Source organism: Globicephala melas, chromosome 17 (assembly GCF_963455315.2).
Source record: "Globicephala melas chromosome 17, mGloMel1.2, whole genome shotgun sequence".
Lineage (NCBI taxonomy): Eukaryota > Metazoa > Chordata > Mammalia > Artiodactyla > Delphinidae > Globicephala > Globicephala melas.
In genome coordinates, this window is record NC_083330.1 from 69458630 (window position 1) to 69484816 (window position 26187).

The following is a 26187-nucleotide window of genomic DNA, read 5'->3' on the forward strand; positions in this document are numbered from 1 at the left end:
TTCATGACTGCAGGCTGGGTGCCTGGAGGTGGGAGTGGGAATTGGGTGGGGAGGGGGAGGGAGGGAGGGAAAACCAAAACATTGAGGTCCGTGGTTCGTAAGCCGAGGACAGGGAAGCACATTATTTAACCAAAGTGAGCGTTAATGTAGAAGTTGAATGACTTGTGTTACCTACACCCCCCCAAAAGCACAGCCAAGTGAAGTTTTGATTTCCTCCAAACAGAAGAGTAGTGGACAACTCACAAAATGGCCTGATGTCAGATGTTTGGGATCAACTGAGAATACGTTTATTTAAAAGCAATTTTAAATATTAAAAAAAGTAGAAATGAACACATACAGTACTTGAAAACTGTCACATTAAATACATGTGAAATGATGAGTGTACTGATGTCTGAGCGTAACATCCAGGTGGGAATTCGTAATTTAACTCGTGGCGCTATGGGATTCCTATACAACATGTTGGAAGTTCTAGGCAATAAAAAAATAAATAGCAATTGCTGTTCAACCGGAAAATAAGACACACACTATTTGCAGAACATAGCTTTCCCCTCGGGGGGGGGGGGGGAGAAAGAACTAATTAGCTATTTTTTCCATAGGTTCCATACCTTCAAAATACTCTATATCATGTACAAAATTGCAGATAGTGGATCACTGAGTTTAAGAACAATACCAGATTCAAACTCAACCAAGGTCGCCAAAGGTACTTATACCTAGTTTTCCTATGTCCCACAGTAAGCTGGGTTAGAGAGAACTCAAATTCCTGATGGAAAACAAAAACAAAACCAGAAGAAAGAAAACAAAACCCAAAGTTTTTTTTTTTTAAGAAAAGGCATTTGTGTAAAAGTCACTCCAAAAGGGGAAAAAAATAGACGCTGACTCCATGTAATTTTAGATATCTACCTCTTGTGTTTTTTTAAAAAGCCAGTTTATTTTGAGATCAGTTGAAAATACTGTAGGCCACAAAAATGAATGGTGCTTCAATACAACTTAAGAAGTATAGATGAATGAACTGGGACACTAAATAACTTCAGACAGTGACTTCCTGGCCTGACACCCATGTGGCTTAGACACTGAGGCTGTGAACGCTGTCAGCCACATACACCAGCACGTCGGCTGGCTCCCGGTGTCTTGTTCTGTGTGGGGTTCACGTGTGCCATGACGCTGAGGAAGCAATTGCTTAAAATCATTTTCCAATAACAGCTGATACGTTGCAGGTTTGTCATGCAAGGTTTATTGATTAGGTGGCTATTCAAAGTTTTCATAGTAATCACTTAAGCAGAACTAAATTAATATTCACTGAGCACTGACTCTAGACTTTATTAAAGAAGGCTTCCCCTAAGGGTTTGGTTGGGAGTTGTGCTTCTGTGAAATGAACATTTCTTACTCATCGCCAAGACTATCTGCTTAAAAATATTAGTTTTCTGTGCTGTTGCCAACACAGCAGTTTAAGCAAACTTAACGCCAGAACGACACACGAGCCTCGGAATCAGAGAGCAGCCCCACTGACTGTGGAGCGAAATGACTGTATCCTTTCCCCAAATTCAGACTGACGTAAAAGACTGAAAAACTCACGATATTCTTAATGGTCTGATGGACACAGCTGGGATGAGAAGGAAACCGAGAGGGGCAGAGACTCCCGGCAGGAAGAGCGTGTTTCACAGTGCAATTCATAGCAGCGTTCAAAAACTTGGTTATGAATTGACTTGAAGGTAACGTGTCTGTTGAACAGAGCTGGAGATCGGAAAACTTATCTATGACTGGGGCTTAGTAAAGAAAATGGAAAAAGAGAAGGATGGTTTCAGCACCTGGATTCTGCAGGGGGGATAAATGACGTGCAGAACTGACTTTTGAATTCGTCATCTTCCTGAATAATCTTTTGAAAGTTTAAATTTATCAAGAACAAAACTCAGAAGAGACTTTAAAATGGACACATTGGGGGCGTTAGCACATCTGAAGGATGCTAATTCGTAACGGGATATGTAGATGCATACTCTCGAGAAAGCCAAATGACTGACTGGAAGCAAATACTGTTGCAACCTTATAATTTCTCCTTTAATGGCAATCAAGTTTAAAAAATGTACAGTTCAACTTATCCATACTATTCCTTTATAAAAGGCAGATTTCAGGTAAGCTTCTAAATGCATGCATAATGTAGAGGCTAATATTTTCTGGCAGTCCTTGGTTCCTGAAAGTTGAACTTCATCAGATGTCTTAAACTTCTGTGAAAATAGTCATGAAGGATATGTTATTTTTGCATAATGAGGTAATATCTCAGGGGCGGGTACTCATCCTCTTAAGACAGTGCAAACCCACTTGTCTAAACTTGCATGAGGCTTTGGGCACTGCAGAATGCCACCCAAGGTTTTGGGTCAGTGAATATTTTGCTCAAGGAATAACACTTATATTTAACTGAGCACTTTTCTGTAATAAATACCAAGGTCGGTTTTTCTAGCTGTAAACTGTGTACACAGATAACTACAGGCTGGTCTGTCATGGAGCCGAAAGTTTCACCTGGAAAACAGAACCCACCTCTTTGCTAATGGTGCATTTTCAGTAACACAATGGAGAATACTGTATCGTCAGGAACAGAGAGGCAACTCTATGCCCTTCAACGGCTGCTGGAGACCACTTCTATTTGCAAAGCCAGCAGTTCCTATATTCCTGTTTTTGTTTGTTGGCTTGGAAAACAGCATAGAGAGAGATGTAAGTGCTAGATGTCAAGGACGGCTTTGGCAAACCAGTAAGGCGCACCGGGTCCCGAGGCTACCCTAATACTGGCGAAGGCAGAGACCACAGGGCATTCACAACACACGCTACGTTCCCCTCCCGCGGCGGCCCCTCCGGGAGCCTCCCGTTCAGTGACAGCAGCTATATACACGGTGAGCACAGGGCCACGTGGACGCAGCAGTCTTGCATGACAGGTGCAGACAGTCTGAAGGTTCTGCTTTTTGCTAGTCAGACAGGATGTGGACAAAGGACACCGGAAAGACCCCTTTCCTCTCGGGCTGCCCTTCGATGTGCCCGATCTGCAGGGAGAAAGGAGAGGTGTCAGGCTGGAGGTGGCCGGTGGGTCAGAGCCCCCGGAGTTGGCCCTGACCCGGGCGAGACGCAGACCCCGGTGAGACACAACACGCAAGCACCATACGGGGGGGGGGGGGGACCACGTTCACGTGGATCGCTGCACCCACAGACAGCCCCGGGAGGTACAGTCCCGTGACCCCTCACTTTATACACAAAGGGACAGCGGCCCAGAGAGGGGGCTGACCTGCCACGGTCTCGCCCAGGCTGCAGCTTCAACAATGCGCTCAACCAGGCTGTCTGGCCACCTTTCCTGCTGGGCGACCTCAGGCAAACCGTGCTAAGCCTCCTGTCTGTAAAGCGGGGCTAAAAAGCCCCTATTTCTCAGCTTATTGAGAGAGTCCACCAACAATTATGTACATGGAAGGGCCTCTGTGTACCAAGAACCTGCTTTCTGGCTGCCGTGCGGGGGAAGGACATTGTGAAAGTTTGAGATGGACGAGGGCAAGTTTTATGGCCGTTTTGTCATCTGCTGCCTAAACCTGTAAGCCGTGGTTACCTGACAGAAGTTCCTAATAACTTCAGTTACACCAGCATTAACTGCATTAAAGAGAAGCCTATGAGGAGAAAGAATAACGACACGCACGCTGGCTTCACATGACAGTTACGGAGAGAGATCCAGGCCCGCTCTCATTGCCCTGCGTGAAGCACCTGCCGCACAGACGGTGGCCGGCGCAGGAGCTGCGCGTCAGCCCAGGGCTGCTTCCTTCGTTTACCGGGACTGTGGCCGCGGGCGGTCACCCGGGCCACTGTCCACCAGCTTCCCTTCTGGAGAGTGGAGTGAGGCCTGGCCGACCCCCCTCACGGGGTCTTAACTGGTGTCGTGCACGTGAGTTCTTGCCCCACTTTTCAGAGGAGGAAACTGAGGCTTACTGAAAGGACATGCTTTATCCAGGGCCTCAGAGCGAGTCACCTTGGGCCTTTAGGGTCCATCTCCTTGTCAAGAGTCTAAGCTACCAGACTCCCACGTCAGAGAGAGAGGGAGAGAGTCCAGGGTTCCTCAACCTTGGCACTCCCGACATTGGGGCCACATGGTTCTCTGGAGTGGGAGCTGTCCCAGACACTGCTGGATGCTTAGCAGAAGCCTTGGCTTCTGCCCCCCAGAAGCAGGAAGAACCCACCCTGCCCAGGTCCCGATAACCAAAATGTTTCCAGATGTTGTCACATGTGCCTGGAGGGCAAAACTGCCCCTGGCTGAACCAGTGCTGCAGTCCAAGCAAAATCCCCACGGCTGTGCCCAAGAATCTGAAGTCACTGTCTGGGCCCAAAGGAGGGGAAGCCAAAAGTACATGTGTGTGCACGCGTGCGTGTGTGTGTGTGTGTGTGGACGTGCACATGTTCCTGGGCATCAGCAGGCTCTGCTGGCTCAGCTGTGACCCACAGGTCCCTTTCTCGGCAGACAGAGCCGGGCCCCTCTGGGCTGGAGGGGCTCAGGCTGCCAAGGAAGAATTCCCACGCTGGGGTCAGGAAACGATCGACTAGGAAAGCACAGGAGGCTTCTGCCCGCTGCACCTCTGCCTGGTAGGGCCCACGGGAGGCTCCCTCTGGCCGCAACCTAGACAGCCGTGCACATGTCAGCCACCCCTGCAGCCACCGAGAACCGGGGCACCTTCAAGCGCCACGGCGGGAGGACAGGGACGCCTTTCCTTCCTGACACCTGGGCAGCAGGTTTTCACGTAAAAGGAGCTTCACATATTCTCATTCAATCTGCTAGAGTCACATGAAGCAGGGATCATGCCCCACTTGACGGAAAGAGAACTGTAGGCGGGATGAAGGATGGAACTCGGGAAGAAGGACGCACGGTGGGGAAGGGCAGGGCCTGAGCAGAGCTTGGCTGGAAAACCAGAGAATATCCAGAGCTTACAGCTTGTGGTGGGATAAGGCTAAAGCATGTGTGAAGGTGAATTCTCCTGACCCGGGCGCCCTGGTCCTCACGACTGGTACATACCCACCACTCCTGGTCTTCCTCTCCGGTGACCACGATCACCTCGCCCTCCATGAAGGTCAGCTCGTCGTCATTGTCTGCCTGGCAGTCATAGATGGTCTTCACTCGCCTCACCTTACTTTTCCCCTTCAAAAAGAAACGGGGTTTTAGCTCACAGGACAGACCGAAGGGAAAGAGACACACTGACCTTGGGCGATTGAGTTAACCTCCCTGAGCCTCAGTTTCTCCTCGGTGAAAGGGGGGAGGCTTGTGGGCAGGCGCCCCGAGCCTTGGGTGACCTCCAGACACGACAGTCCCTCTGCCCCGAGCAGCAGGGCAGAGCCCGGTGTGAGCGAGCAGGCAGCCCCGATGACTTCCATCGGATGGCAAACGTCACGGGCAGGGACCAAAATCCAGCTTCACCCAGAACTGCAAAGCGCTCTCCCCTTCCCCAACCCACGGCAGCTTGCAGAGATGACAGCAGAGTCTAAAAATGGTTTGGGGAAACATGCTGCAAAGCAGGACGTGCAGCTTCTGCACACGGAACGTGCGGCATAAACACATTTCTCAGCCCCTCGTGCAAAGCACTGAGTCAGCACACGCTGGCTAAACAGGGCAGGGCAGCCTGGGGCGGGGAGGACGCCAGGCAGTTCCCCAAAACGTTTTAGCTTTTGACCCATTTTGACTTGGGCTTTTATTTGTTGGATTTCTAGTTCTTTGCAAACAGGAAAATGGAAATAGGGAAATGACCTTCTAGAGGATGTTTCTGGTGCCCAGCTTATTAAACAATTAGGAAGAAAAAAAGCAAGCTGTGTCTCTAAAAGTTTCGGGTCAAGTGCTTTTCCTCTCTGTCTGCTGGTTTCTCCCTCGGTCAGTCACCCTGACGACCCGCTGGCTTCTGCAGCCCTCTCCCTGGGCTGTGCTGGAGCTGGTGGGGTCTGAGAAGCCAGCGGAGCTGTGGCCAGTAGAGATCTTAAGTCTTCTCAGCTCTGACTCTGTGAGCAAGCTGTATGTGGCCACTTATGACAGGGAGGGTTACATGAGATGAACAGTAAAGCGTGCAGCAGCACAAACTGGAATTATGCGCACGTCAGGGCCATGCGTGGTGCTCGGGCGTCTCGGGAGCCTGCCCTGGAGAACAGCAAGCACCCACTGCTGAACGCACGTATGGTCTCCCACCCAGGGGAGGACGGATTTTACTCGTCTCACTTTTCCTTTAGTACCGAAGTGACACACTTTTATTGCAACGTTGTTTTTTAATAGTAAGATGTGAGTAGAGGCTTTTAGTCCCCCACTAACTGTGCTCCTTAACCGGGGTGCTCGTGACCCTGTGAGGGTGTGGCCATGGGCAGGACAGACAGCACACGTGCATCTTCCCAGAGCTCTGTTTTTCCAAAAAAACATTTTGGGGCGGGCAGCGGGGGTGAAAAGCATGTTTACATTAAAGTAAAATGGCTATATCAGAGTAGAAAGCATTTCAGGACAATGGTGGAATGGGAGACTTCAAACCAAATTCTGTGTTGGTGCAAGTCTTTTGGGGCTCTGCGCCCAATTCCTCCAGGAAGATGCCGTGAGAAGCAGAGGAGCGGGGTGCTCAGAACCCTGAGAGGGAGACCGCTTTCCTGTGACCTTGGGAAAGGAAAGGTCTCCTCCTCAAGGATCTGAGGCAAGAGTGACCACTTGCTGAGTGTTACTGGGCACAGCTCATCTGTCACTGCATTTCATCACCCATGAGCTCAGGCACTGTCCTAGCTCTAGTCATGCACATATAAGGAAACCTAGGCTCAGGGCACGTAATTAAGTGGCCAAGCCCCCGTGGTCACAGGGAACGCAGGTCCTGAGGTCTGTCTGCGGGGTCCACAGCCTGGTCCCGACCCCCAGGCTCCACGCCCCCTCGATGCCCGAGCTGGGCCGGCCGGGTGCCCACCCACCGTGTTGATCTTCCTGGGCAGCGGCACGGGCGTCTCCGGCAGGGTGGGCGTGAGGTCGTTGGAGTCCTCGGACGCCTGCTTCGGGATATTCGGGGAGAGATCGGCCGGGTGTGACTTGGGGGCGAGCTCTGGGGGCGGCTGGGCCTTGGGAGAGGCGTCTGCCGCCTGGGGTTTCGCCAGCAAGTCTCCCAGCTGCGGCTTGGGCGGCAGGTCCTTCACCTGTGGCTTGGGAGGCAAGTCTGCGAGCTGCGGCTTGGGGGGCAGGTCTCCCGGCTTAGGTGGCAAGTCTCCGATTGGGGGTTTGGGAGCCAGTTCCGTGGGCTTCGGGGGCAGGTCTCCGGGTGGCGGCTTCTGCGGTAACTCTGCTAACTGTGATGACTTCTGAAAGAGTTCGGGCGGGACGTTGGCTTTGTCGAGGGAGAGATGATGGCTGGTCTCTGTTTTCCTTAGTGCCACTGCGGGAAACAACACAGAGAGGGGGGTCACTGGACGGGAACGTGAGGGGATCAGCATTGCCCTCCTCTGTCACGGTTACAGGGAGGAGAACCAACCCCGAGGGAGTGCTCTGCATGCAGAGGCACGGATGGCCTGCTTTGAAGTCGGAAGCCTGGGAGGCATCCACCTTACAATGCGTGATTTTATGCTTTAGTTTATGAACAGGACATCCAAAGTAATCCAGAATAATAATAATAAAAAACCCCCACAACTATAAACATAATACAGATTACAGAAAACTGAGAAGTATAGAGCTAAAGGAAAAGTTTTCCATAAGCCTCCTGCCTAAATGTAGCCATTTAAAATACTCTGATGTAATTTCCTTCTGGACTTTTCTATGTATTCTTCATAGATAAAACATTTATCTGCTTTTAACTATATACTGTTTTAGCAAGAACATTTCCTGTGTTAATAAAAATTCTTTATTAGTAGCATATATATAGCTAAAGTATTTATTTATGTATCTGGCTGCGCCGGTTCTTAGTTGCAGCACACGGGATCTTTAGTCGTGGCATGTGGGATCTAGTGCCCTGATCAGGGATGGAACCCGGGTCCCCTGCACTGGAAGTGCAGAGTATTATCCACTGGACCCCCAGGGAAGTCCAGTGAGCATTCTTAATGTTGCAGTCTATTCCGTTCTACAGCAGTATCATAATGTACAATATTATTAATCCCCCACGTTTTATATGATTCATGCACTATGTAAGAGGGAAAAGGTTCCTCCCTCACCACGCCCACGCACCCCACCCACTGAGGTAACCTTTGTTCATTTGAGTGGTGCACATACATGGGTGTATGAATTATCTTTTAACACCCATAAATCGCATTACAATACATACACTGTTCGCAACTTTGTTTTCTTCCCATTTAATATGTTTGGGAGAATTTCTAAGTCAGTTCCTCCTTCTTCTCTTTAATGGCTGCGCGGTACTCCATGGCTTGGAAATTCTGACGTCTGTTGAAACCTTTGCACAGCTCTATCCAGTGGAACTTAGGACACTAAGGACACATCTTCAGATCAGGCTTCACCACTTACTTACGAGCTGTGTGACCGTGAGCAAATTACACGACCTCTCTGTGCCTCACCTTCCTCATCATGAGTTGACATACGTACAGAATTTGCCAACAGCACCTGGGAGGTTCTAGGTATATCAGAATATCATCATTACTGCTAGACAAGGGTCCTTGAGGCCAGGATTCACCGAGCACATAGTATGTGCTCAACGAGGACACAGCTGACTAAGGCACACTGAGTGAGTCAAACTAGCCAAACTTTATTCTAGAAAAATACAAAATTCAGAAAGATATTCTCAAAATTTTATGTTTTAAAAAAGAAAGACAAACCCCAGTATTGTAAACTGTCACAAGCTGTACTGCAGCCTGCCCAGCCATGTCCCTTCCTAAGGAAATCAAATTCAAGGACACCCTGCTCCCAGGCTGGCCCAAGAGATTCAGCCGATGTGGCTCCGCTCAGAAACTGACAGCAGGTCCGTCAGATTCCTCTCTTGGAAGTCAGATACTGTGGTAAACAAAACTCTGAGGCACTGATGGGGGAGAAGCTGGGAGATTCCCTGAGGCAGTGGGGCTGGAAAGCCTAGCTCTGAGCCACATTTCTGGGGAAACAGAAACTGTGAGTAAGTGCCGGGCCATCCGAACATGCAACTCTGATTCTAGAAATCTGTCCTAAAAAGGGATCAAAGCCAGGTACTGACATGCCTGTGTTGAGTTGTTCAGCACGGCACTGTTTATAGTGAAAAAACTGTGAACAGGGTGAATGTGGAATAGGACAGACTGCTTAATATGTCCTGGTATCAGACAACAGAGTACTATGCAGCCAGTAAGAGTGTAATTTATGTCATGGAAAGGGTTCTTGATTTATTATGTGACAAAAATCAGCTTACACGGCGACGTAAAAAAAAAGCATAGGAAAAAGACTGAAAGGATAGACCAGATTGTTTATGCTGGGTGGTGAGACTTCAGGTGGTTTGTATTTTCTTCTTTATGCTTATCTGTATTTTTAAAATCTTCTAGGATGAATATATATTACTTTTATAATACAAATAAATAAGAAGGAGACAGTTTCTCCTCCAGGGAAGCCTGCCCAATCTCTGGCTATTTTATTTCCAAGCTGAGTTGGGTTTTCCCCTCTCTAATTAGAAGTCCTTTCTGAACTGCATTCTTAACTCTGATGGACAGACAAGCAAATATGGTTCGTTCCTGAGAACGGACTCAAAGGACGTAACAGGAGGAGGAGAAGGAGGCGGAGGAAAGAGCCCGCACACTCCCAAGCCCACATTCCCAACAGAGGGAGTGCCGGGCAGAGGATAGCACCCACCCAGTGGAAGAGCGCAAGCCTAACGACATTCACGAAGAGCTCACGGACACCTGAAAAAATACGTACGTCAAAATGCTAAGTGGAAAAACCCAGGATGCAAAACTGTAGTTTCATTATGATGACAACTGTGGAAGAATGTAAGGGACCAGGTAGCTGTATCACAGTGCAGAACTATGGTGACTCTGTTCAGGTTGAAAGATCCCCTAAGGTTTCTATACTATTGCCTTTTTTTTTTTTTTAATTTAATTTATTTATTTATTTTTGGCTGTGTTGGGTCTTCGTTTCTGTGCGAGGGCTTTCTCTAGTCGCGGCAAGCGGGGGCCACTCTTCATCGTGGTGCGCGGGCCTCTCACTATCGCGGCCTCTCTTGTTGTGGAGCACAGGCTCCAGACGCGCAGGCTCAGTAGTCGTGGCTCACGGGCCTAGTTGCTCCACGGCATGTGGGATCTTCCCAGACCAGGGCTCGAACCCGTGTTCCCTGCATTAGCAGGCGGATTCTCAACCACTGAACCACCAGGGAAGCCCTTATACTACTGCCTTTGCAAACTCCTTAAACAAATGGCTCTGTGCAGCAGTCTGTCCCCAGTTGAGAAGGCTTTAATTAAGCCTTTTAAAAGGTGCCTGAAGGAGTTTAAAAATGCGTGATGCTTGGGAGGGAAAAAGAGTGAGATGTGGCCAGGACGGTCCATACGAAAGTGCCAGCTGGTGGCAGGTGCTTGGGGGGAGCGGGGCAGGCAGTAGAAGGAGCTGCAGCCCCGCGCCTCCCGACGTCACAGACGCCCTCTGTCTCCAGCTCAGGAGGCTCAGAAACACATCCGGGGACTCTACCTTTTTTTGGGGTGAGAGAGGGAACCACTGGATGGATGGGACAGAGTGACCATGGATCACCCTGGCTCTTCTGTTGAGGAAAGACTGCAGGGCCAGGGCAGAGGCAGATAGACCAGGTAGGAGGCTGCAAGAGTCTAGACAAGAGATGATGGTCCCATGGACCATGGTGAGAGTGGGGGACATGGGAAGGAGTGCCTGGATGTTAAGACACATCGAAGGGAGAACCAGCAGTACGTGTGGAAACACTGGATGTGGGGCGTGGCAGGATGGAAGGAGTTGAGCTTCCTTCTTAGGTTTTAAGGCCCAAACACCTGGACCTGGACAATATCGCCTGTAACAGATAGGGACACTGTGGGAAAAACAAGTCTAGGGGGGTGGGGTCAGAAGCGTATTCAAAATCTTAAGCTGAGCAGCCTGTTAGACATGTGATAGAGCAGAGATATTACAGAGCCTGGTGTGTGTGAGTTTAGATTATAGAGGGATTCTTGGGCTGGGGGGATAATGTGGAGGTGCCAGGGTGGGTTCCCCAGGGAATGAGGGCACATTCACAAGAGAAGTGACCATGGCGAGCCAACCTCTGGAGGCTGAGGACACGAGGAGGGCCCAGCACAGGAGGGGAGCAGGGACTGTCAGTGCCCTAAGAGCAGGACGGTGTCCATAGGCCAAGTGCAGAGAGAGTAATCAGCCGGGCCAAAGGCTGCAGGTGGGCTGAGCTTGACCACCCGCCGACGGCCTTGTGGAGTGGTCTTAACAGAGGATACGTGAATGGATCTTGGCTTTGAGTATCAGCATCTGGAACTTCACTCAAAGAGAGACGATCAGATGGCACGTCCCTCTCAACTGAAGAACGCACCACAACCCAGGAAGGAGCTGTGCAAAGCCTGAACTTGTATCTGATCGGGTCTCTTGATCCAACTTTCAATTGCTAGGAAATGCAGAGGAACATGTTAAATAACCACATGGGGATGCCGGTCAGCAAAATCCAGCCTTTCTGAAGCATCATCTCATTTCGTCCTCACAAAACCTGGTGAAGCAGGTGTCCTGGCCCTACTGACAGGTGAGGAATCTGAGGCTTAGGGAAGCTTTGGAGTCCCCTGCCCAGGCCACACAGCTAGTAAGTGGCAGAGCTAGTACTGGTTCCTAGGTCTCTCTGATCATGTTTGCAAGAAAAGAAATGGCACCTGGGGATACTAATGATGTGTCTTCTGAAAAAGCATGATGTTTTTAAGGAAGAGTTTGGTGTTCTGCTGATCACAAAATTTGGACCTATAAGTATTTTTCTTCATTAAACAAATATTAAATACACATCTACTACATACCAGCTACTGCTCTAGGCATCTGAGATAGAGCAGGGAACAAAACAGACAGACGCCCCTGTCCCCTTGGAGGGTATAATGACACTCTAATTACATGCAAATATGAAAAAGATAAATCTTACCTTTCTGAGGTAGTTTAGGAAGAACTCTTGGGCCAAGGGCAGTCTTTGCAGAACCGGTGCTAATTAATAAATAAGAATCAATTAGGATCTCAAAGTGCTATAAAATCAACAGCAATATATATTACTCAAGGAAGTCATAGGAGTTTACAGAATTATCTAAAAAGTCTTTCATAATTTCTCTAACAAAAGATTATCGTCTGCTTTCCCTAATTCAAAGTTTGCCTGGATTTCCCTGAGGATTATCTTCTTATTCCCAAGTCGGTAAAGTGGAGTCAACAGGGAAATTCATGCAACAACTAACCTCTGAACGACAGAGCCTAATTCCTCCTCTTCTCGAAAGCTTTCCCCAGGTAACAGCGTTTATGAAAGCGCCTGGCACACTGCAGGTGGCGCCCCCAGTGCACTGCACAGAAGTAACTCAACTCATGGGACCCCAAAACGTAACTCTTGTCACCTCCGTTTTCACAAGAGGAAACCGGAGCCTGTGCAGCTTCAGTGACCGGCAGAAGGTCCTGAGGCCGGTCAGTGGTGGAGCTGGATATTCAGACCCAGCTGTTTGACTCCAGAGCCCTTATGTTGTCTCTCTCTGCACCAGAGCAAACAGCTTGGGTCTCAGGCCTCCAGACTTTCCCTGAGCTTTTCCTCCTTTTGGGCGACTTGTAAACGAGCAGAGGAAGAAAGCCCGGGGAAGCAGCCCCTGGCACAGAAGCCGCCCTGTGTTGTCTGACATCATGTGACTCCTCACACCCCTGCCACTACCGAAATGCCAGCGCTGCAGGTGGCATCTCTCAGTTGGAACGCACTCTGTTCCTTTTACAAGAGGCTCTATCTATTCCCAGAGGACACCGGGAGCACTGCAGACCCAAACAGCAATAGCATCCAAGTGCCGGACTTGTATCTGCCAAGATCCCCTTTTATTACCTCGTTTATCCTTTTCTGTCCTCTGGTGGCCTAAGAACTGGCTTTCCCCCCTTCTTCCTAGCCTAACTGCATTTAAAAGGACAGGAAAAGGCAAACCAACCAAAAAGAAAACAAAAGTCCGATAAGAAAGATGCAACGCAAGCATCTTCCATCCTGGCCGACAAATCGCCCTTGACCTTAACTGCTCTTCCCTCGGCTCCTCTGAAATCCTAAGGTCTCTGGGTTACTGGAGGATCAGGCTGTTGAGATGAAACGACACCGGAAAGAGTAAACACGCGAGGGCTGTGCTCTGAACATTGCTGGAGTGTGTGTTTCGGCCTCAGCATCTTCGCAGGGATGCACACCTACCCACCATGGACGTAAGTTCAATGGTTTCCTGACCAGCGTACTGAGGCCAAGCCAGAGACTCCGAAATGCCTCACATGGGAAACCTGGGGTCAGCGCTGCACGTGCGTGGACTCAGGCTTCTTCCTATGCTGCTGGTGGGGCCGTGTGCACGTGTGTGTACATGGGTGTATGTGTGTACACGTATATGTGTGCGTGTACATGTGGGGGGCTTGATTCCATGTAAAAAACACTTTGTGGGCACTTTCTCTGCATCAGACTCTCCTTCCTCTGGAAGGAGACCACCTGTCCTGCGGTTTAGAGCCTCCCAGGGCAAGGTGGGGAAGGGCTGAGTGGAGTGGCAGGCACGGCGAGAGGAAGGGGAGGCTGTGGAACGTGGCGTCTGAGAACCCCCTGGGTGAGTTCAGCTCTGCATCTGCTACCACTTAAACTCCTGGGGTCCGTGTCCTCATATAATACTGAGGGCAGCAGTGCCCAGGCTGCCTCATAGGGTTATAAAGACTAAACGAGATAGTGGCATTAAAAGAAATGAGGACTTCGTTTTTTAGCTTTGACAAGCTCTGGGAAGCGGCTCCTTGTGTCCCTATCTGGGTCACACTTCTCGAGAAAACCCTCTGCGCTGGGACTGGGTAGATGCTGCCCACAGAAGACCTTCCAAAGTATCTCATTTCAGTGGAGGAGGGGAGAAAGGGACACCACGCCCCCCTTTTAGCCTAGCTTAAAAAAGTCTTACAGGGCTTCCCTGGTGGCACAGTGGTTGAGAGTCCGCCTGCCGATGCAGGGGACACGGATTCGTGCCCCGGTCCGGGAAGATCCCACATGCCGCGGAGCGGCTGGGCCCGTGAGCCATGGCTGCTGAGCCTGCGCGTCCGGAGCCTGTGCTCCGCAACGGGAGAGGCCACAACAGTGAGAGGCCCGCGTACCGCAAAAAAAAAAAAAAAAAAAAAAGGCTTACAGACAGGGAATCTGGAAAGAGTCATATTTTTATGTTTGAAAATCTCTAGGCTATTGGATTTCCCTGAGATTCATCTTTTTATTCCCAAGTCTGTAAAATGGAGTCAAGAGGGAAGGTAACAAAACAAAATGACTAAACTAAAAAACTGAAGATAAGAACTCATTCTGGCAGACTCTGCGATCCTCGGGGAGGTGGGGTCCATTCACGCCAGGAACCTGGATGTGGAGAGCACTGCTTCCCTAAAACAAGGTCTGCAGACCCTGCCCGGCCTCGAGAACTGTCTGCCAAGGGGCTTTTGCAAACCAGGGGAAGCACTCAGGTTCTCAGCATGATCAGCGCCAGCTGGCAGGCCACACCTTGAGCAGATGGCCCCTAAAACCCAATTCTGTAACTCTGCCCATGGCGACGGTGAGCCTGCCAAGCGAGCACGTGCACAGATGGCTCACCTCGACTGCTGGGACAGGCCCTCGAACTTGTTAGCGGTCTTACTCGATGATGATGGACCCACGTCGTTACCTAGGGGGAAGATCAAATGTGAAAAGCCACGTTTTCCAACAGGAAATGGAATGTGGGGACACAGGAATAGGCAGGCAGGCCACCCTCAGGGTCCAGAAAGGAAGTGAAAAGCCTCAAGCTAGAACAGTACACATTTCTGACATTACAACGAACCGGTTTGGGTCTTGACAATGTTTTCGTTCCTATTAAATATTTTAAAAAGATGAGTGATCTGCTCCCTGGCAAGGCCTCCAAGGTCACAGGACCTGGGGGATGTCCCGTAGGTTCAGGATCTTGTCCTTAGCTTGGTGGCAGGGGAAGCAGAGTAAGGCTTCAAGTTCACCACAGATTCCCACACCAGGGGACCATCACTGGGGACCACTGGTGTGTGTGTGTGTGTGTGTGTGTGTGTGTGTGTACACACCATTATTCAGCAGGGTGGTGGTGACTGGCCATCTGCTGGGCAAGGCCCTCAGTCACTTATTTACCAATCATTCGTTCAAACATGAGAATGTTTATTAAACATCTACTATGTGCAAGGCATGAACATGGAGCAGGAGGCACCAAGGCAAGTTAAACCTCACCAGAGTATGTCATCCCTCCTGTGAGGGGCACAGGCACGACCGATGTTGACAGGGTTGGGTGTTGTGAAACAAAGAGAAGGAAATAGCACCTAAAGTGAACTGGTCGTGGGCTTCCCTGGTGGCGCAGTGGTTAAGAAACCGCCTGCCAATGCAGGGGACACGGGTTCGAGCCCTGGTCCGGGAAGATCCCACATGCCGCGAAGCAATGAAGCCCATGTGCCACAACTACTGAGCCTGTGCTCTAGAGCCCGCGAGCCACAGCTACTGAGCCCGCGCACCTAGAGCCCGTGGCTCCACAGTTACTGAGCCTGCACTCTAGAGCTTGCGTGCCACAACTACTGAGCTCACGTGTCACAACTACTGAAGCCCACGCGCCTAGAGCCCATGCTCTGCAACAAGAGAAGCCACTGCAATGAGAAGCACGCACACCGCAAGGAAGAGTAGCCCCCGCTCGCCGCGGCTAGAGAAAGCCCGTGCACAGCAACAGAGACCTAACACAGCCAAAAATAAATAAATAAAGTAGATAAATTTATTTTAATAAATAAATAAAGTGAAGTGGTCAGAGGGGCAGGGAAAGTCCTCTCTGGGGGACACAGACCCTGAACAGTGAAACACCTTCAACAGGGGAGCAGCGAGACCAAATCCACGGGCTTGTCAAGGAGAGACAGAGAGACTGGCCAGAATCAAAGTGGCCTCTTCTGTGGCCCGCTCCGCGCTGGGGGGAGCCCAAGCGCCAGGCGCCCAGGAGGGACCCCAAGAGCCCATTGGGCTCGGCTATCTCTGGGGTGCTGCCCCCTCTCCTCGCCTGCTCGCCCTTCCAGCGACCGCTCTGGACACTCCATGTGTTCCTGTTTCTGCAGAGCCCCCTCCCCTGCCTGGACACCCGCAACGCCTCCCGGGTGGCGCTGACGGGCTGGCTGAAGGGGCGAGGGGAGGGGGCAGGCCGAGCAAGCACCCGGACTGACGCTCACTGTGCAGAGGCGCCCACACTCTCCCTCCTCACAGCAGGGGGAGCTGGCCCCATCCTCATTTTAAAGATGAGGAGACAGGGTTAAGTGACCCAACGGCCACAGGTCACATGGTCGTACGATGTACCTAGTGGTCCTGTACACAGATGCACGCGCTTCTCATTACCCATCGTGACGCGCCAATAGCAATATTGGTAATAGCAACTACTGTGTATTGAGCACTTACTCTGAGTGAGGTACTCTGCTAGGTACCCCCTAGTCGTTACACCTGTGAGATATAAAATGGAAGGCACTTACATTGTGTAAGAAGAAACAAAGAAGTAAAGCAAAGGTCAAGGTCAAGCAGCTGGTAAGGGCCAGGGCTGGGACATAAAGCCAGGCAGTGCCCCTCCAGGGCCTGCGTTCAACCACCACACTCGCCCCTCCAATCCCAGTCCCACTAACCTACAGGACAGGGTGCAGCTGGCAGAGTGCTAAGGTGGGCGAACCCGGACAGGACTTCAACTTCAGGACATACATACAAGAAGAAACAAGCTCAACGGGTGCTACCAGGGCCAAAGACTTTCAAATACAGTTTTATTTTAATAAGACACCCCTCCTAACCATCCGTATATTTCCACGAGTCTGTAACTCGACAACGAAGGACTTCTTTGGCAGCCTCTCATGACATCCTTCGAGCTGAGACTTCCTTTAACGCAGGCATTTCTTTTCAGCATGGTATGGGAACGAGCTGTTGCACCTGCTAATTTCTGTTCCAGGTAGAAAACACGCCAAACCAGTGATTCTTCACCCTATTAGGCGTGAGACTGAATATGAGACCATAAAGGCTGTAAGAGCCCCCGGCTCTGCCTGGGGCCGCCCACTCTGTCACACAGACAAGCCATCACGTCAGGGGCTGTGGTCCGACAGCCACAGCTCATGTGTCCAGTGTCCTCACTTAACCCTCCCCTCTGGCCACGCTCCAAAGACACTGTGTGTTTTTATGCCTCTGTAAATTTGCCCCCTCTGTTCCTTCTCCCTGCAACACCTATCCCCTCCCACGTGGGGTAAATTCCTTTGTAACCTTCAAAGGGTCTCTCCAAAGTCAATTTCTGAGAGTTCTTCCCAAGCCAGACTCGGTCTCTCCACACCCCCGGTGAGTCTACAACCATTCACGACAGACGATGATCAGGGGCAGATTTGGGAGCCAGACAAGCCTGGTTTTGAATTCCAGCTGTACCACCGACCAGTGGGTGTGAGTTCTGATGACACTGCTTTTTCTACTGAGCCTCAGTTCCCTCTTCTTTTTTTTTTTTTTTGCGGTACGCGGGCCTCTCACTGTTGTGGCCTCTCCCGTTGAGGAGCACAGGCTCCGGACGCACAGGCTCAGCGGCCATGGCTCACGGGCCCAGCCACTCCGCGGCACGTGGGATCTTCCCGGACCGGGGCACGAACCCGCGTCCCCTGCATCGGCAGGCGGACTCTCAGCCACTGTGCCACCAGGGAAGCCCCCTCATCTTTAAAATAGGAATAACAGTACCTGCTTCCCTAGATGGGCACGAGCATCAAGAGAGAGAAACCACGGAGTGTAGTTCATGGGCATGACACAAACGGAGATCACTGTTCTGAGCTCTCTGATGAGATGTAACAAAAATGCAGGTGACTTATTTCCTCAACGAGTGAGCATTTCACAGACAGGGGCTCTACCTTGTCCGTCCCTGCAGCCCCACTGGAGCCCAATGTCCGCACAGAGCAGTCACTGGGCGCTGCTGAATGAAGACAAGGCCCACAGAGCGGACTCCTCCACTCCTCCCCCCACAGCCTGGTTTCTTGCGCACCTGGGTGGGGAGGCACCTGTGGTCTGGCGGACAGGAACCCTGCTGTGCCTGGGCAGAGAAGCGTGGCTTTGAAAAAGTTCTAAAAATAGGATAGCACTAGAAGGAGGCGCAGAAGCATGGCAACAGCTCAGTCCTTTTTTCCTCTCTCCGTGCAACCTGGGAAATGACTGTGGTACACACACAGCTGTGTGAGGAGAGGGCTGGAGACGGACGGTGGGCAGACAGTTTAAAAAGCTGTGGCCAAGGGCTTCCCTGGTGGCGCAGTGGTTGAGAGTCCGCCTGCCGATGCAGGGGACGTGGGTTCGTGCCCCGGGTCTGGGGGGATCCCACATGCCGCGGAGCAGCTGGGCCCGTGAGCCATGGCCGCTGAGCCTGCGCGTCCGGAGCCTGTGCTCCGCAATGGGAGAGGCCACAGTGGTGAGAGGTCCGCGTACCGCAAAAAAAAAAAAAGCTGTGGCCAAGACTACGGGTCACTTACTGTAGTTCAGAAGCTGTGGGCCAGGAGTGTGGAACGAGAGGAGGGCACTGCCCAGCAGTGCCTGGCACACAGGCTCTAGGAGTCTTCTGGAAGAGTGGGTAATTATACGAACCTCGGAGTCAGAAATAGGTTCAAATCCAGGCCTTGAAGTTATCCGACAAGTCACCTGACCTCTGTGATTCAATTTCCGCATCAGTAAACCAGGGACCACGACAGCCCCTACCTCACAGGACAGTTGTGATGGCTTAACACGGTAACGTATGAGCAAGTGCACAGCAGCTGGTACACGGTGAATCATCTATATGTGGTGGCGGCCATTGTCTTTTCTAGAACTGCACGTAAAATGGGGTCGGAGTGGTGGGGGGAGGTGACTTGAGAATATATTGGGAAATCCAAGAAGAAGAAAGAATCAGGAAGCTTCTACCCCAAGGCTCTTTTACAAGCCAATACTACTTCTAATAAGTAGACGTGGGGGACTTGGATCAAACATTTCAAATACTGACCCATTTTACCTGGAAGTTCTGGCCTTGAAATATGAGAAGGGAATCATCTTGTGGTATAGTTTTTCGTCCATCATCTACTCTCCATTAAAAAAAAGAGAAGCGTATAGAACTTAAGTCCCAGTGGCCAAAGATAAGGAATGCAAGTGATTCTCAGAGGTCTCTTAGCCAGGTATTGGTGGAACACGGATCAGAACTCAGGCTTCTGGGAAGTTTGCTCGGTGCACTATATGGTTTCCCAGGATGCGCCCCGTAAACACTTCTCTGAATACCTGACAAAGGACGGAGGTCCCAGGGAAAGCTGATCTCACGTCGTCATTACAAGAATCTCAAGTGTGAGAAAAGGCTTAATCTTATGGCCACCATGAACTAGATAACTGGCTGCATTGTTTTCTTTGCTCTCACCTCTAAGAACCTCAGTGTCAAACCCGTGGTCTATTTCCAGCTGCTGTATGTGACCTTGTGTTATGCATTTTGTGACGACATAACACCCCTGGACTTCATCTTACTTTGCTCCCTTTATTCTCCCTTTGTCCTCATTTCCTTATTAATTTAATTTGAATTGTGTTAAAATGTGTTGGTCTGTTAGAAAGCAGGTTATAAACAACTTATTTTATCTCCAAAGGTGAGGTTTAACGACATGCCACTTCAAAAATCAACAGTCCCCGCACCTAGTTGCTTCTGCCGCCGGCCTAGTTGTTTTCTGATCGAAAAAGCCTGCCTCTGCCGTCTCCCTAGACAGATGGCCGAACCCATCACCATAGCGGGGCTGCAGTATGTGATGCCTGGGCCATCCTGGGCACCGTGGATGCTGTGGTCCTGGCAGGGAGAAAGCCCGGGGTGGCCTCCCCACACACCAGGGCTCCGTGCTGCAGAGACGAGGTGGCACAGCCAGGCGGGGGGTGCCTACCTGCCGGGCTACCTTCCCCCGTCTCCATTCACAGGCAAAGAAACAACTGCCGAGACAGGGGAACAGCCAAGGGGATCACTGAGCCGTCAGTGCAGAGCTCAGCAGAGCAAGGAGAGCGCGAGGGCCATGGGCTCTCCCAGCCACACGGGCTTCCCACTCACCAGCTGTGAGAACTTGGGCATGGAACTGAACCCTTTGTGAATCTCAGTGTCCTTAAAATCAAGCCCCTTGCATTTCCTACTCTGTGGAACTGGCCTTAAGAATTCAATGAGTGCTATTAACTAGCCCCAGTTTACAGCCGGAGAAACTGAGGTATGGAACGAATTCAAAGGTAACTGCTGAAAGCCACAGGGCTACCAGGTGGTGGAGGTGGATTAGAATCCAGGCAGTAGGACACAGATCCACACCGGAGCTCCACTGAGACAGAGACAGCTCGTGCCCTTGTAAGGAGTTCATACTGCACTGGGAAAGACAGAAAGGCAACCAGAACCACTGTGTGATAATCCCTATGCCAGAAGGAGCAGAGAGTGGGCATGGGGGTGCTGGCCGGGCCAGGGAGGGTCTCTGAAGCAGGTCCCTGGACAGTAGATCTGGAAGGATGACTAAGCGTGAACACAAGTGGACAGACTGCTCGAGCCTGAGGGCACACTATGAGCAAAGGCTCTGCTCTCAGGGGAGAGGATGGAGTTGGGAGCCTACCAGCTCAACACGGCAGGCACGTCCTAGGGCAGGGGGTGGGCAGGTGAGGCCAGGGCGAGCTCAGGGCTGTGCTACTCCACCTCTGCATGTCTGCCCCCCACGCCCCGGTCCAGATCTCAGACAGCCCAAAGGCCCTCACCTCAGGGGCTGTGGGGAGACGGCAGGTTTAGGGGAGCACTGGAATGATGGGTGTCTAGAGGGAAGCCGCAGGTACCATAAATGCGGCCTAGGAATCTGGTACCCCGTGTGCCTTATCAATTAAGTCTGACCCCCGTTTCGGCGTCTGGATCACAACGTCAGTGGGAGACAGGTAGGGATAAAACCCGCGGTGATCATACAACACAAAGCATGAAGACCCGGATCTGAGCCACTTTAACCTGCCTGGTGAGAGGCTTGTTACCGTCCCCCGTCTGCAGACGCCTTTAAGAACATCTCCCCTACGTGCTCACACACCGACTCAGAAAGAACGGCCCTGACGGCCACAGAATTACCACCTGAGGTTGTCTGTGACGTGTACAGTGGTCACTTCTGCGTGGAGAGATTTTGATTTTTGTCCCTTGAGGCTGGGGGTAGGTGGCAGCCAACTGCTCAGGGCCCACAGCTTCCAAAGCTTGAAGGCTCCCGCTCACCGTCCGGGGCACCAACTCACGCTCATCAAGGGGTAACCTTGTTTCTTGGTGAAAAATGCCCCTTGTCCACAATGAAACCCACCCAAAGCCAAACCAAAGCAAATGAACACCCGCTTTTTTTCTAGTCCTGCTGCTTAGTCTAAGAAAGGGATGATTCTTAAGGCGAGAAACAGAAATTTAGTGAATTTAACTGCAGACTGATGGAGTCTGTGAGGCACAATGAACTTTACGCAGAAATAAAACCCGAGTAAACAACAGGATCAGAATCTAGTGAAATTCGAAAAGGTCAGTCGGTGATTCGTGGTACGAACACCTGCAGGAAACTGGTGACCTTCGGTGGAGCGTTATTTGGGGCAAATAATTCTTCCTCTTGGAAGAATCCTCTTGGAAGAATCCTTTTGGAAGAATCCTGGGGACTCCTGAAGGCCCTGGGGTGGGGCCTCGGGCAGTGTCAGGGACCTGCATGGTGCTGACGTGCGCCTGGGCGCACCCTCCCCGCAGCCGGTCTCACCGGGAACAGATTTGTCAACACCCGCTGCAAATGTGCCCTCCCCGCGAAGCCTGCCGACGCAGCTGGACACCCTGCTTCAGCATTTCCGCAGTATTTGGTGAAGAACGCACGGCACTCGTGTCCCTCCTGGACCACGAGCTCCTCGAGCACAAGGGTGGAGAAGCCCAAACCCCAGGCACCAGGCCCGTGGAGTGAACGGCTAAGCACAGACAGTCCACACGCACTGTGGCATCTGGGTCACATGACACACAGGCGTGCCCGTCTGCAAATGGGCAGCATGGCTTTTCCCAGAAGCTCCCAAAATCCAGAACACCTATTAGGGGCTTTCTGACGAGGCCTTTAAAAGCATTCAGCTGAGCTCCCTATCAGTTACAAACAAACAAAACAGCCATGACACGATTCACTGGCAAGGGGAGGTGAGCCATGCAAACCAGCAGGGCCAGGACCCCGTGGGCGCCGGGAGACACCGGGCTCTTGAGCGAACCTGGTGGCAGGCTGGTGAGCTACAAAGGGAGATAAAGACGGAAACCGTGTTCCTTGTGGATAGAAATTTGTTATCAGCCACCAGTGTCACTGAGATGGTAAACTACTAACTGATCTGCGCAGGTCTGTTTATTCTCAATCGATTATGAGGTACCTACTGCATCCTGGGCTCGACCCTAGGCTGTGTGAACACAGAAAGGAACAAGACAGACAAGGGCCCTGCTCTCACGGAGCTAGGTTCCAGAGACCGAAAAACCGAACACAAATAAACCACCTGTCAGCGGCGATCTGGGGTCCTGAGGGAAACACTGGGGAGGGGGCTCCCTCAGAGAGGATGGCCCAGGAGACAGACATGCAGGCGAAGGAGGACGGGAGGGAGCGAGGCTTTCAAGCCCATGACAGAGCTGCAGGGAGGGGGCGGCCCCAGGAAGGAAAGAGCCCGGTGGAGCCAGAGGTGAAAGCAGGCCGGCGAGGCTGAGCGGGGGACAGGAGTTGGGAGGGACCAGCCTGACCACCTGGGCCCTGGTGGGTGTCTGGTGCACAAGAAGTGCTCAGCAGCTTATCACTAGCACACTTTTTAAGTGGTGGTGGTATTTTCCCCCATGTTTCTTTGGCCATAAGAGGCTGTGCAATCATATGTATCCAGGCCCTCACCCAGCGTGGGTGCGGTCTGGTCCATCTGCTGGGTGTGCTGAGCGCCCACTGCCCCCCGAGCCCCGTGCGCTGCCTGGCTCAGGCAGTGAGGGCCCTGACTGGAGGACAACTTACCCCAAGGAACTGCGCCTTTGTTTGGGGGCCCGTGAGGTAGTGGGCTGGGAGGGTCGGATAGGGTTCTCTTGTGTCCGGGCGGTGGGGGAGGAGGCCTCTTCTTGGACAGAGTGGAGCTGCCACTAGAGGTCTGGGTGCTTAGAGGGAGTGCTGAAGGTGGGCCAGTTGGACCTGGAAAGGAATCGAATGGTGCAGGAAGGTTAATCGCGGTCTCGCAGAGGGAAGAGCCTGTGTGCAGTCACTCCCACGCATCAGATGGAGTGTGACACACAGAGACCGAAGCACGAGGCTGGGGACGGCCAAGTCCATCGACCCGGTAATCCCCAAAAGAGGGCTTTTAAAAATTGCTGGTAAAAAAATTAAAAAGGAGAGTGTGTGCTTTTAAGGAACAAAACGTCAGCCAACATGGAACACTACTGGGTTTAGATCATCCTTTGGGTACAACGGGAGAAATAAAACACACACATTTTAAACCAGTAACTCACTGGAACCACGGCAAAACCTACAGAGGAAGAAGGCACACAGCACTGCCAGCAAAGTCAATGGAGAAAGAGCAAAATACTGACTAAGGGCTTCCCTGGTGGCACAGTGGTTGAGAGTCCGCCTGCCGATGCAGGGGACGCGGGTTTGTGCCCCGGTCCGGGAAGATCCCACATGCCGCGGAGCAGCTGGGCCCGTGAGCCATGGTCGCTGAGCCTGCGCGTCCGGAGCCTGTGCTCTGCAACGGGAGAGGCCACAACAGTGAGAGGCCCGTGTATCGCAAAAAAAACCAAAAAACAAAACCGACTAAACCTCCAAAGGGCCTCATGTGGAAACATGAACACTGGATTCATAGAATAGGGTTTCTCTCTCCACTGCAATTTTTTTTTCAGTCAGCAAACGTTGCCTGAAGTTTTTTTTTAAATGACTTTTATAAATAATGAAGGTTCTAAAGGAAAGGGTTACTTGGAAAGAAGGGAAATCCAAAAACCCTTTTTTCCTCCAATTCTGAACTGTTCTAGAAATCATAAACCACCTATTATATTGGAAGCTTGAACAAGTTACATAAGCTTCACTGATTTCTATAGGTTTAAAAAAAATTTTTTTTTTAAATTTTTGCCTGTGTTGGGTCTTTGTTGCTGTGCGCGGGCTTTCTCTAGTTGCAGCGAGCGGGGGCTACTCTTCGTTGCGCTGCGCGGGCTTCTCACTGCAGTGGCTTCTCTTGCTGCGGAGCACGGGCTCTAGGTGCGCGGGCTTCAGTAGCTGTGGCACGCGGGCTCAGTAGTAGTGGCTCGCGGGCTCTAGAGAGCAGGCTCAGTAGTTGTGGCGCACGGGCTTAGTTGCTCTGCGGCATGTGGGATCTTCCCGGACCAGGGCTCAAACCCGTGTCTCCTGCATTGGCAGGCGGATTTGTAACCACTGCGCCACCAGGGAAGCCCTGATTTCTAAAGGTTTTTAAAAAGATTCTACTTTCTCCAGAGGTAATGATAGGATAGCAATAATGATATTAATATCACACACACACACACACCACTACTGCAAAAGTTGACTTTTTGAACTAACGCTTTAAGAAAAAAAAGGAGTTTGTTTTCAATGAGCGCTATGGGAGTAGTATATATGCTGTTAATTTTGTTTATTCCAAGAGACACTGAAGTGGCTGGTGTGTGCCGAGCACTATATGCTGGGCACTTTGACAAATCTCTCTTTATGATCATTACCAGCTATGGTTTAACTGGACAACAGTGTCCACAAACATTAAAAGAGAAAAAAAGGAAAGAAACAAAAAAAGCTAGGAACACTGCCACACCAAATGTTTATCGCAGGATAGCAGGTACCTGGTGATCCAGAAAGGCTCCAAAAGAGCTTTCTACATTCTGCATATTAAAAGAGAAGCGTAATTACTGCTGGCCTCCTTCCTTGGGAAAACAAGCTTTGCTATTTCCTGTGATCAATTACTGCTCAGTACAAACACAGATTTAAACCCCCATTTCTCAAAGACAGTCTCGTCTTGGAAGTAAATACTGTTCATCTCAGTAAAATGGTCATGTGCTTTAGAATTAAATGGCCCTAGCGGCAGTATTTATTCTCAGTCCTACTGATGAGATACGTGATAGAAGCCTTACCGATATCCCCAATCAACGCCTAATTACGGCACCAGTCACTGAAGTTTCAGAAACTGTTTCATTTTTGTAACAGTAAAGGCATTGTTATTTTAGCCTTGTGTTTGTGCAGTGCTTCCTAGTTTTCAAAATGTGTTCGTACATGCTATTTGCCTTGATTTTCATAACAACCCTGTGAGGCATGTGGGTCTGGTATTACTGGCCCCATTTGGCAGCTAGGAAAGCGGGGCTGTTGCCACGAGGGGCGGAGCTGAACCGTGATGCAGGTCTCTGGGGGTGGCGAGGGCTCGCCCCGTCCCGAAAGCCAGGCCAGCATTTTCTGGGCCCGCCACACGAGGAAAATGGCAACAACAACGCTCGGTACTAGGAAGTGGAACTTTCCTCTTGGAAATAAATGGAGAATACATAATAGACAATGGTGAGATTCCCCAGCAGTTTCGTCTGTATCGCCATCTAGGGACTTCCTGATGCAATGCATCTGGAAGGCCATAATCAATCCGTTTCAAATCCCGCCTGGAAACACAGATGGCCAATGGAGCTATATCTCTGGGCAAAGCTGTCTGTGTACGTGGTTTTAGGAGTGATCAGACCAGAGTTGTCCTGTAACCACAAACCAAGCAAAATCAAGCTTCCTGAATCATCATTTAAAAAATGTAGGGGTTAGTGTTCCCTTCCTGACGTCATCACAGCCTTGTCTTACTTTCAGACATCAGCTACTACAGTCTCTAATTATCTGTCTTTGCTGACTTGTTCATTGCCTCTCTGTCCACCATGCTGCAGGTTCTACCAGGGTCAGGCTGTTCTCTGGCCTGGGGTAGAGAAAGCTGCATTTCGTAAATACAGTATCGAATTACTGGATGAAAAAACTTCTACTTCTCTTGTTGTAAGGCTAGTGATCCTTAAGGAAGACAGAACGTCTCACTTAGGGTGACAGATCAGAAACCAGGGAGAGAGGGGACCTGGGGAGAGATAGTGTGAAGTTCGAAAATAAATATT

The 26187-nt window shown here is 50.8% G+C and overlaps 1 protein-coding gene across 5 annotated transcripts in view; it reads right to left on the reverse strand.

Moving 5' to 3' along the window:
- Positions 1–265: 265 nt before the first annotated feature.
- Positions 266–26187, reverse strand: part of ASAP1 (ArfGAP with SH3 domain, ankyrin repeat and PH domain 1) — a 351377-nt gene continuing 325455 nt past the window's right edge. For 3 of the 5 annotated variants that reach the window (XM_030875813.2, XM_030875812.2, XM_060287022.2), the window contains 6 exons: positions 23093–23263; positions 14697–14766; positions 12030–12088; positions 6934–7388; positions 5027–5149; positions 266–3026 (listed from right to left, as the gene is read on the reverse strand). In XM_030875813.2, the coding sequence (XP_030731673.2) occupies positions 2952–3026; positions 5027–5149; positions 6934–7388; positions 12030–12088; positions 14697–14766; positions 23093–23263 (953 nt within the window). In that variant the 3' untranslated portion in view covers positions 266–2951. The remainder of the gene's footprint in view (positions 3027–5026; positions 5150–6933; positions 7389–12029; positions 12089–14696; positions 14767–23092; positions 23264–26187) is intronic. The other 2 variants (XM_030875819.2, XM_060287023.1) reach the window with 1 other exon arrangement.